Here is a 12,143-nt window from a genome sequence, read left to right as displayed (position 1 = left end):
GGGGAGCCCGCCGGGCGCGGAGCGACACGGCACGACACCTCACCGCACGGCACGACAGCGCGCCGCACGGCGGAGCACGGCACGACAGCGCCACCTGCCGTCGCCCCGGCACCCCGCCCCGAGACCTGAGACAGCACAGTGCCGCAAGCCAGGGTCGAGTCAGGACACCCAGGGCCTGGCTGCCCGTGGCAGCTCACAGGGATTTCGCACAGAGGGCGGCTTTCAGACAAGGAAACGCAGAGGTGCGTGCGGCAGGACCGATCCGCCGCTTCTCCCCGACGGGCGATGGCTTACACTGGACAGCAACCACACATCCATGCAGTATCCAAGTGTTCACCGCTCTGAAGGCACAAGAAATGCCATGGGAAAGAAGCACAGAACTGAATGACCTGCAGGACCTGACCTAGTGACGTAGCATGCGATCAGACTGTTCACGGGAACCGAGCCAATTGAACCCAAACCCAGGCATTTTCAAGGGTAACGCATCACAGAGGCGTAACGGTAACACAGAGGGCAAAGTTCATGTGGCAGGTAACGTACAGAGACTTCAGCTCTCCATGTGAACCAGTGTTAGTCACTGGTTTGACAGTGCCACAGGACGAATGAAGGGTCCTTTCAGTTATCTCAAAAGGGACTAATCAAGGAGTGGTAATATCTGCAGGGATTCTGAACCACCGCCACCACCTCCATATGATTCAGAACAGAGGATCTGAATGGCAAGCTATATTCCCGTGACAGTTTAAAACCTGCATGTGAAGACTGTCCTTTGATACCGACCAATTTTAGATCTGATCTTTGTCCAGGATGAAGGTAATTCCCAACAGCCCTACAAGCAGAGAGAGCAGATGTACCGCTACCCACCTCCTCACCTGTGTGAAAGCCGTTAACTGCAGGTACAGCTCAGGCCGGGAAGGTGCTCAGTTACTTGCTCAGCCCATAGGGAGGCGATGGGGATGAACCGTACTAACAAGAAGTTGCGGAGAAGCTGCACCACAAAAGCCAGCGAAGGAAAACAACTGCAGCTTGAGCAACAATCACCCACATCATGTCAGAAAAGAAGATTCAGAAGTCAGAAGGCAACACAAGCAAATGCTTTCACAGGCATCCAAACACCCAATGCCAATTCCTGATGGCTGGCTGTGAGTTCCAAGCGCAGCCTCCCACCATGATCAGAGCATGTGTATGGTCTCTCCTCCGCATCTGTTCTGGTCCCTAAATAAAGGTAAAGCTTACGCTGTCATCTTCCCTTTGAACAAAGGACTCATACTGCCTCTGTCTCCCTTTCAGCTGCCTAGTTTTATGAAGCTCGTAGAAAATTATTTTTGAGACATTCCCTCAGCTGACTCCATTTGCCAAAAATGACTGAAGTCTGCCAACAGATTCAAAAGTAATTAGCGGAAGACACACACAGGCAGCGAGATTACCCCAGACGCCTTTCCTTTGGAAACCAGGCTAAAAACCACAGCATTGTATTTATTAAAACAGTCCCCTGAAGTCAGATTCGTGATTGCTGTAGTGTGTTATTGGCAATATGGCAGATTTTTAAAACAATTTTTGGAGGATTACATTTGGTTTCTACAAAACAGATTGATTTCACCCCTTCTAGCCGCAGGCCAGCCATTTATGAACACTTTTCCCATCTGTGAAATGGGGATGATAAGTACTTACCTGCCTCAAATGTGGTCTGTGTGCAAACACAAACAGTGGTTTAAAGATCTTTAAAGCACTGCTCTACATAAAAAATATTGCTGTAAGATCAGCGCATACACATTTTATTCTTTTTGAATGGCTGCAACATTTTAAAAATAGAAGAACAATAGAGGTCTAATCCTCAGATATATTTAAGTGTGATACAGAGAAAATAATTCATTTAGAAAATCTCTTGCCAAATTAGCTTTCTGCTGCAATTGAACTCAATACTTGGGAGTGTATTTTATTGGATAGCTCCATTGCTTTTAAGAAGAGTATCTGACAAATAATGACCTGGAAAAAGTTTCAAGCAGGCCTTTCTCAAACACTGCCTTCTCCATCAGTGCTCACTGTATAAAAATACGTCTCCTTACCCCTTGAATTCATCTTAGTCATGCCACCGCATACCAAAAGGCCTGTTGGAAACTCAGTCAATGCTTCCAACACATCCAGACCCGTTCATCTTCCTGCTCCCTACCGCCTTCCTGACACCTCACCAGCACGCTCACACACACAGCTTGTTGACCTGCAACGTGAGAACATCCTGCCGTGCTGCTGCCTGCCTCACCGCGGCTCACGCATGCGGAGGTGGTTGGGATGACAGCTTTCTTCTTAGCACCCGTGGATATTCAGAGATGGCACGTGCACTTCATGCAAAGTGAGGAAGTACAGGAGGCTATGGAAAATGAGTGCAAACTCCTTGGTCTTTGAAGAGGACAGGCAGCGGAAGAAAGTTGTCAACACCCCACATAAGCATTGCGGACCCTCTCATCCCCCCCCCCAAATATACATTGCAGGGTGATTTTTGAGCACAAAACCATCCTTACGTGCTCCACAACATTCAGGCAGCGGTACGAGGGGCCACCGCTGGCTTCTCCACTCCATCCTTCCCCCTATTCCCAGTCCTGCAATGCCTTTGGCTGTTCCAGACGCATCCCCGCCGCTCTGCCCACGTGGAGTTACACACTAAGTGTTAATTAATCTGTCAGCTGGGTGAAAAAAGACCTGTGGATGTGTTTCCCAAGTTGTCAGTCAAACAATGATTGGCTGCCAAATTGCCCCAAATAAGCAACCCAAGCAGTGTTGTCTTCTTAATTATAAAAGATTCTTATCAGCTTACCTGAATGCATGTTGGACTTCCCCCTTGTGCCCTAATTTAATTCTTTAATTATGAGGAATTAAGAGCCAGTATTTTCAATAAATGCTGAGAAGTTGCTGTTCCCTCACATATACCCAGTCAGTGTTATAACATGGATTTAGCTAAGGTGTGCTGTGATTGCAAGTGAAGTTTTAAACTTCTAGCCAGTATTTCCTTTCCCAGCAGACACTCATGTTGCAAGACTCTTTCTAACTTATCAATGTCTCTTTTCATATGCAAAAACTACAAACTATCTACAAAGATATAAAGTGTGAAAATAAGAAATAATCACCGCTTAGTGTCAATTGTGTATGTTTTACATACAAATATAAGAATTCAAATGAGAAAAGATGTCAGAAAAAAACAACATTTAATTATAAAAGAGCTTTTTAAATTAAAAAAAGGTAATGGCACTAAACCAGAAACAAAGTTATTTAAGAGATCGTAGCCACAGGGCAGTAGTAATTTTAGGCTGAAACTGTACAGCTGTTCCTATCATCCGCACTTTGCTCCTCATTAAAATAACATCTAGAGTTCCAGTAATAAGTAATCTTTTACAGAACTATAATGTATTATGAAAACACATATAATTTTTGCATTATATGACAAAAAAAACCTTGTATTTATTGCATTAGATTCATAAATATTTACCTAAACATCGTACTGGTTTTCTACTCTACTCCTAACATTTAAAGAACAGGGAGTGTGGTTTGTTCTATTGACAACAGTGGTTTGTCTTACAGAGTTCGCCCATAGTGGCACAGTGCTGCACCACGTAGGGGTACCCAGCGAAATGGAGCATCGAGGGCAGGACAGTCACTTTAGAACAATTTCCTATTTTATTCATCCTGCTTTTGAGAATCCTTCAGTGCTTCCTTTCCATATGAAGACAGCCTTTGACTTTAAAAAACAATAAATACTTACACCCCCAAAATTGTTCATATGCTGTGGATAACTAATCAGTACATGTCTAATTTTTCTATGACCTTTCAGAGTTCTGTTTCACTGCTTATATATAAAAGGGAGAGTTCCAGTGGTTACTTTGGGAACACCACAGTCAGGGCCTGTATCCAAAGCTCAGCAGAAAGGCCCTTTATTCCTTTAATCAGCTTTGATCACATTAAAAAAAAAATAAATGTAATTCAGTCCTTGATTGTATATAGAATATTCCCTATGAGGTCAATATAATTCTGTGTGTACACTGAAAGAAAATATTTCATTCCAAGGATATAATTTCACAGTAGTTATTTCAGGTAGTCAGCACGCAAGTGTGAGCTTTTAAGCACGGCTGAGCTAGTTTACAAATAAAATTGTAAAGCACTACACAAGTTAGTGAGCCCAAAGCATTGCTGTGGGATTGGGGCTCTGGAGCTGGAGTTCACAGCTCTTTGTGCTGCAACAAGCCACATCAGTCTATAATTCATTATCAGCGAATTCCATGGGGACCTTTCAGTCCTTCCCTGCAAAGAGAAGGATGTGCAATAGTTCACCATTGGACCCTTAATTTTTGAAGTGGTTTAGACAGCATCTATCAGCATAAGGGAAATCAGAACTTGATTTCCAGCCTCGTCCAGGATAGAGCAGACATAAAGCTGATGGTAGATAATATCCAGAAAGCCTATGTGAACTCCACAGTAGACCTTTACACTGGTTTTGAGCGAAAAGGTTTAGTGGTTTGCTACCTATGAAATTTAATTACAGTTTCCCTCCATAGTTATGTTATTCTTCCTGAAAGTTTTTCTTGTGCTAGTAATTGGCAGGTTTTGGCAGTTCACAAAATGCAATCAGATGTCCAAAAAAACGTGAAACCAGTGTATGTAACATGGCTGCACATCATTGCTGAAAAACCTAAACAACTTCCTAGTGTATGAAATATTCCAGAAAGGACACTGCCAAGAGTGGTGAGTTTTAAAAATTACTCAACTTGTCACATGGTCCTTTCTTTTTTCAAAAAATAATCTCAAGACTACAATCAACTGGAAGAAGAATAAAAAAAATATTTAAAAGACCTAGCAAAAAAGCTGCATAGAAAGCATTTTCACAGTCATTTTTAAATAGTTTTCATCAAACTCTACCTAGAAAGTGAACAAAATTAGGACTTCCAAAGACAAAATATATTGCATTGCAGTTTTTTTCCCGTGAATTTCACACTTACTTGGGAAATTCATATGACTGGTTTTAGGTATTTTTAATACTGTACCATTCAGAAGTGCTGATCAGGATTTGGTTCTCCAGTGTACTAGCACTGTAAAGACCTATATGAACACACAATTCTACACAAACAGATTGTAGATCTCCAATATAAAGAGGTTAAACATCTGTTTGAAAAATAAATTCTTCTGAAACAAGACCTACCAGATGGGAGGTAGATTAGTGCCATTAAAATATTTAAGGTACTTACTGTCTTTTCAAACATGAGTGGGAAAACTGTGCTATCTCCAAAATTTTGCTGCGAGTAAAACTGAAAATTTACTGGTAATCACTGTTGGGTTTCCATCACTTTTTTTTTTTTTAAACTGGATAAGGTACTATTAATACATATAACACAGTTGAATGTTGAAAGGACGCACTATCCCTTTGAAACATTCAGCCTTACAAAGTTAAGTCCACAGGTTCTTTTGCCATCAGTTGTGAGCTTAGCTCTGCTTAGATTTTATAACCCACTCAGCATTTGGGTTGAGCTGGTATAAGTCCTTCATGTAGGTATCATGATCAAGGCAGCGTTCTCCTAGAAAAAGAAGAGAGATGTGATTATAGCAGTACCAAAACAGAAAAGAAACAACTTTCAAAGTTCCTGGCACTGCTTTATTCCATTTAGGTTTTCAAGCCCTCTCTTGTGGTATTAAACAAAGAACAATGCAGCTAAAACCTAGAAGTGCTCTTACCCTTCCCATCTGTCTTGGGGAGGAAGGGGGAGAGAGGAAGGAGGAAGGAGAATAGGGGCTTTGCCACCTCTGTGCCATGTTCTAGGTCAGATTCTTCACACAGAGCTCCCCTCTGCAAAGGTTTAGGAAAAAAGGAGCAATGCCATGGTCCTCTTGTGGTTAAATCCAAACACTAGGTTCACATTTGCATAGAAGCCCATTAGAATTTCAGGTTATTTTCTCCTTAAATGGAAGGTTTGAGCAAGGCTTGTCCTTGCTAAGAAGGTGTTACTCCTCTTGGTCAGCAGTTCAGCATCACACTTGTAATGGTTACTGTCCTAGGAGGCAAAAGTAGTACAGTGTTCTTGGTGCATTACAAGCAATTAATTTATTCTAGTAGCTGTGATGAAAATAGTGTAGGCAGATCCATCAAGATCTTCGTACTCTTCCCATTCCTCTACAGGCAAAGCATTATCTCGCGCATTTGCAGCTCCACATCACAGCCCCTCTCCTACTCGACCATGCAAGTGGTTGGAGTAGATGGCTCGTGTGCCAGCCAGATGTTTCCAGTACATGTGCTCCCGAAGCAGGAGGCAAGCAGAGGCATGAAGCTGCAGCTGGGTTTGTCTGCCAGCTCTTTGGAGTCCCTGCACAGAGCAGGCAAAAAGACAAGACTCCCTGGTCAACCAGGCTCGGTCTCCCCTCTTCTCCATCTCCATCCGCTCTCCTTGCCAGGTGGCAGCCTGTCTTTCCTCTAGGATTTTTATCCCAACCTACATGACCTGTACCACCTATGCTGCTGAACTAGGTCCTCTCCCCCACACAATGCAGCACGTTCAGGCAGTGAGATCACAGGGATAGTGGTTTGCCATGTCCCTATCCAGTCCTGGTCACGAAGCAATGGCAGAAGTCCCATTCAGTGCCCTGAGGCCCCATAGTGTACTGAGTACTCAGAAAATGTCTGGAGACTTCAGCAGCTCCATCTGCTAGGAGACAGAATTGCAGCATTGCACATGTTCCAATTCTGAACATAAGTGTAAGCATATGAGTGCACCACAAGCCTGTCGAGTCTTCTTGCTTTCTCTGCTCTCCCTCCACAGGAGTCAATCGCATCGGGCACAGACAGAGAAACGGCAAAGATCAGGACAGCTGGTTCACTTAAACCTGTAGAGCAGGTTCATGTCAGGGACTTTCTCCTAGCTTAACTGAGAGTATTAATAAGGACTAGTATATGTAAGGGCTGATTAAAGCTGAAATTGTCTGGAAGTAAACCATTCAGAACGGATAGAAAGCTTAGATGTTTCCTCTGTTTCACAACAAACCAAATCTGCAACTAGCAATGTATTTTCTCTAAGAGACATACAATTTCTGTCACATGTTTAAAGTGATAGTAGGTTGTTCCAGTTTCATTGGAATTCTGGTACAAAACCTTTTTTCTACAATGACTATACCTCTGTACAATAAACAAGATACTCCTCTCCTTTAAAAAAGTCTTTCATCTGGGATCACAACCTGCTTTAACAGGCATAGCAACTGTATGTACATACTAGATATGCAAGAGAACATGTAATACATTCATCTTGAATCCAGCTATCTTAGTAACTTCTTTTTTGCCATGAGACTTAGTAAAAACACTAAAACATAACTGTTGTAGGGAACATAGGAAAGTGTTATTTTTCATTTACTTTAAATCTTTTGGTTTAGACACACACACAAAAAACCCTGATTTAAAATAGTGATTAGGTAAAAAGGAAAAATGCTAGAAGTAGCAATTTACATGCAAGTTTTAAACTTGCCGAGTACGGAAGTACTGGGTATTCATGGAATTCTATAACTTCAAATAAAGTTTAACAGGTCACAGTTAATAAGAAAAAAGTAAATGTAAGTCCAATCCAATACTGTTTTCTAGTTCCTTTTTTTTTTTTTTTTTTGCTGAGTATATGAAAAATACTGTGATTAGAAACTGATTCCCACTGCAAAAATAATTTTTTCGTCAAAGAACGTTTCAGGACTGTGTTCAAAATTATCCTTTGGCATTAACCTTGCTGATCTGCTATTTACTTTAATCAAGAAGGTCTGGAAGACACCAAGTAGGAAAGACTAACTGTTGGAAAATTTTATCACTGGGTCATCTTTCTGGTTGAGCGTTTTTTCCCCCAAAAGAATCTACAAGCAACACTCAAATGCAGAGCATGAAGGACTGTAAGTTCACTTATTATGCCTCAATACAAAGAGATGAGTAAGAGGAACTTCAAGCACTTTCCTATCCAACCTTTCTGTGCTTCTTCACTGTACATACACATTAGGAACATCTGTTACAGCTGCTGTCTTCCTCTGGGAGAGATAATAAGATACTGCTAATATGTTGATCACACCAACATCTCTTCTTCCTTCTCCCAGACAGGTTAACTGTCTGCTGCAGTGTCAGGGAGAACTAGGGACATGGAATAAAAATGCAACCACACTGAAGCCCATGGACAACGTGCCAAGGAATCCTATTCTAGGAGAAGAAGTTGTTCAGAAGCCATTCTTACCAATATTTCCTCCGATTTCATAAAGAAAAACCTCTTCTTTCTTGAGTGTTTGGACACTTCCACTGTCAGGAACAAAACACAATGAATAACTATATTGCAAAAGAGCTTGTACATCAGCCACTTAGACGTGTCCGGGAGAGATTATGCTAATTAAGATCAGCAGCGTACCTTTCACAAACCCTTCATGTTTCTACTCATTTACTGATACAATAAGTGAACAAGAATACCCTCGCATGCTAGTGCAAATGAATACTCCTGCAAGTAAACAACGCACTGTAGAAAAGGTAAAATTAGATAGATGTAAAGAAACTGTAGGGTTCAGAAAATAATTCCATTGTTATTAGCAAGTAGCCTGATATTTATCCTCTGATTTTTCTTTCACCGCTGCTGCAAAAATAAGTATTCCCCTCAAACACTTCATATTTCTGAAAAAGCCTTATGGTTGGGTGGGAGAAACCACATTCTTGTTAGTTTTAATTTTGCTGCAACTAAAAGAGGTAAAAAACACATAGTGGAAGAATAAACTCCCTGTATTACAAAAGGATTCTATTATTCTCAGTGCTTAATTGTAATAATATATGCTAAGGCACAGCCAGAAAATAACTTTCTGTGAAAAGTGTAAACCTCTAAAAACCGTATTCAGGAAAAAGCAGCTTCTTAATCTCAACTAGTGTACCACGTTATTGCTTTAGCATAAATAGTTATATATGATGCACAGGTGTGTTAAATATTTTTTTTTTTGCTAAGTCTAGTCTGATTTCTTACTTTGCTCATATATATTAAAATCAATATAAAAGCTTTATAAAAGCTTGATTAAAACTTCTCCCTTTCTAAATGGATTTGGATGACTCAAATATATCTTTCCTTTTATATCACTGCACATGCATGACATTTGCATATATTTATATCCCAATACCTTTACTGTTGCTATATATAAACACATTTTTTTACGAAGTTTTTTCTTTCTCTTTTCCTCATTCCTTTGCTTGCTAGACTTATTTTCTTGGAGCTCCCTTCTGTCTTGTCCCCAGAAAGTTACAAAACTATTCCTGACCCATCAGATTAAACAGCAGTTAATTTTTTACCAACAGTACATTCATGTATTCCTGAAGGCTTCGTGAGGTTTAATGATACTAGGAGCATTAAGTAAATTCCTCAAGCATGTATTCTAATGGCTAAATTTGATTGAAAAGTTCATGAACTCACCTGGTCTTAAAGTATTTTAAAACTTTTTTTTGGTATAATATATGAAAAGTCACTTCTCCTGAAATGATAACAGAACAAAAATGTGTTTGTACCTTTTCTGGCTGAGAAACCTGGCTACTATATCACCGGCTTTCAGTTCTTCTGTCAGCTGTATTGCCATGGAAACTTTCGAAAGATGAGGCGCTTGCACCCGTATCACTCCCTGAGGAACATCAGCCTGCAAAGCAATAACGGTGTTGGAACAAAGCTGCTAGCAGCCGGCTTTGATGAGCTTCTCAAAATACAGTATGGAATAAGTAACACAGTACAGTGCTCTGTACTTAACTACTAACTACCACACTTCACTGCAGAAATATGATAACTACACAGTAATTCAGTACATTTCATCAGGCCTTCAAATCTCTTTTTAACAGCAGAGAGAACTTTAATACAAAAGAACAGTAGTGTTTAATTATTTTTCAAAGATGTTAAGAATAACAATAACAATTACTGCTATATTAAGAACACACTTTGGCATGGTAAGAAGCATATGAGATTGATATGGAAAAGACTTGCTGCAGGCATGAAAGCTAGGCAAACCCCCTGCACCACCCCCCTGCTAAAGGGTTTCCAGAGGAAACCTTTCCAGTTTCATTTAATCTGAATTTCATGGCAAGAAAAAGAAATCACAAAGTATTCATGGGTCAGTCTACTTTAAGCGACTCCTCTTTTGAAATATCATTTCCTTTTAAAACAGATATTCAGTACTGCAGCTTTTTCTCCCTATTTTTTATTCTCCAGAATATATTCAGCTAGTCAACCTGCAGGTCTGACTACATCATGGATTTGTATTTTATTTGAACCCCAAAACCATTGATGATGAATATCAATCATACTAGTTACAGAGCAGGGCTCCAAAGGACAGTTTTTCGGTTCAACTTCCAGTACATGACATTTGAAGTCACAAAAGGCGTAATTTATTTGTGAATAAGGTCTTAATTTCTGTTCCTGGAAATCTTGAGGTAATTTTTCTGTTCATATTACATTATCATTTACCCAAACGTACTCATTTTGATAGGAAAAGAAATGTAAGAGTCTCAGTAGTCAAGGTTGATTATGACAGTTCATTCTCTTCTCCCCCTTGCCCCCGATTTACCGCAATTGTAAGGCTGAACATTTCTTTTTCCATAATCAACGAACAAATCTGGGCACCTGCGAATCTACAATACCTTCTCTGAAACCACCAGAGTTAAATGAATATAGAATAAGTATAAACGTGAGCAGAATCAGAAGCGTGGATTCCTGAGAAAGCTAAAGGCTCATTACCATACAAGTGATGAGCTATGGTAAGTAATTTTAACCAAGCATTCTATATCCAGTCTTATTATTTATTGATTTAAAAATACTAGGCATAACGACTATTTATGTCTTAAGCATTAAGAATCACCACACTGAGAATTTGCTCCGTAGTAATCATGGAATCAAAGATTCCTAAAATTGCAATAGATCTCAAAGAGTAACTCCCTAAATTTATCCCTAAATTTGTCAGATCTGTTCTTTAAGGCTGCCACCTATGGAAACAGTGGCTGTAGCCATCTGCTAGGAAGTCAACTCCTGCTTAAAGATCTTTTGCCTCTTTCCAAACTGTTGGGATCCTGGCAAAAGGAAAGGAAGCTTTTCAGGATGAAATGGTTATTTACAGATGTTCCCAACTGGTCTTTCATCAAATTCAGCATGGTAAATTTAAATTGGTTTTCATTTTTGTATACAATTCGGTATCATTTTGTCTCAGTAGATTTTAATGGAGTTCTTCCAACCTGCAGCTGGATAACAGGGTTTTTTTTTCTACACAGCAGGCATATGATAAACAATTTAAAACCCTGCTTGCTTTGAGCATATGTGAGAAAGAACAAGAAATGTCCACAGAGCTGTAACATTACGGTCACAGATCAAACAGAATAATTATTTGTTTATTCAGACAGAATCATTATTAGTCCAGCTAACGAATGCATTTTGCCACTTTCACCAGCTGCATTTACAGATGAACTCATGCCCAGCTGCACAAAATTTTCATGGTGCCCATCCATAGAGAGAACAGATCCTGAGCATCCCATAGCCCACTTACTGTGCAAGCTGGTGGGAAAGAAAATGTGGCCGTAAAACATCTAGGAGCAGAATCACAGAAGGACCTGTTCTTTGCACAGCAGAGTCCAAAACATCCAAGTTAGGGTTCCACATCACAACATATAAGTACCTATAAGGTGACTGACAATATGCCGAAGGGTGGGTCACCTATACTGTTTAGCTTGCGAGTCTCCTCTCCTGCCTCACAGGCTCTCTCAGGATGAGGTTTACAACACTGAAACCTCTGGCTGAGTTAGGTACTTGCACACTTTAAAAGCCTGAAGAGAGATACATCCCTGGTTGATGGAAAATACACTGGCCTGCAACATTTAGTCTGTAGCAGGCATAGCAGTCACCTGTGAGGGTACTCATTTTCTCGCAAACCCTTTCTTTTCAGAGGGACTTGAATCTATACATTACAAAAGAACTGCAGCTGCTTGGCTATAGGATCTAGGGCGGGTCTCTTCCAGATTCTCTCATTCCATTTTGCGTGACACACTTAAACATTCATCAGGCCAGATGAAGAGAGGAATGAAGTGACTATGCAGTATTTTCACTAACAACTCAGATGATGGTATATAATACATACTTATTAAATGTGCAAATGAT

The 12,143-nt window shown here is 40.4% G+C and overlaps 1 protein-coding gene across 1 annotated transcript in view; it reads right to left on the bottom strand.

Moving 5' to 3' along the window:
* Window positions 1–5,181: 5,181 nt before the first annotated feature.
* The window catches only part of ARHGAP18 (Rho GTPase activating protein 18), a gene marked incomplete at its 5' end in the record, with an annotated part of 36,295 nt that continues 29,333 nt past the window's right edge, over window positions 5,182–12,143 (bottom strand). The window contains 3 exons of the mRNA XM_009704187.1: window positions 5,182–5,555; window positions 8,226–8,287; window positions 9,524–9,648. Of these exons, the coding sequence (XP_009702489.1) occupies window positions 5,464–5,555; window positions 8,226–8,287; window positions 9,524–9,648 (279 nt within the window). The remainder of the gene's footprint in view (window positions 5,556–8,225; window positions 8,288–9,523; window positions 9,649–12,143) is intronic.

This window comes from Cariama cristata, unplaced genomic scaffold, assembly GCF_000690535.1.
Source record: "Cariama cristata isolate BGI_N322 unplaced genomic scaffold, ASM69053v1 scaffold1337, whole genome shotgun sequence".
NCBI classification, from domain to species: Eukaryota; Metazoa; Chordata; class Aves; order Cariamiformes; family Cariamidae; genus Cariama; species Cariama cristata.
The sequence above is the reverse complement of the archived record's forward strand: the minus strand, read 5'-3'. Positions and strand labels throughout refer to the sequence as shown.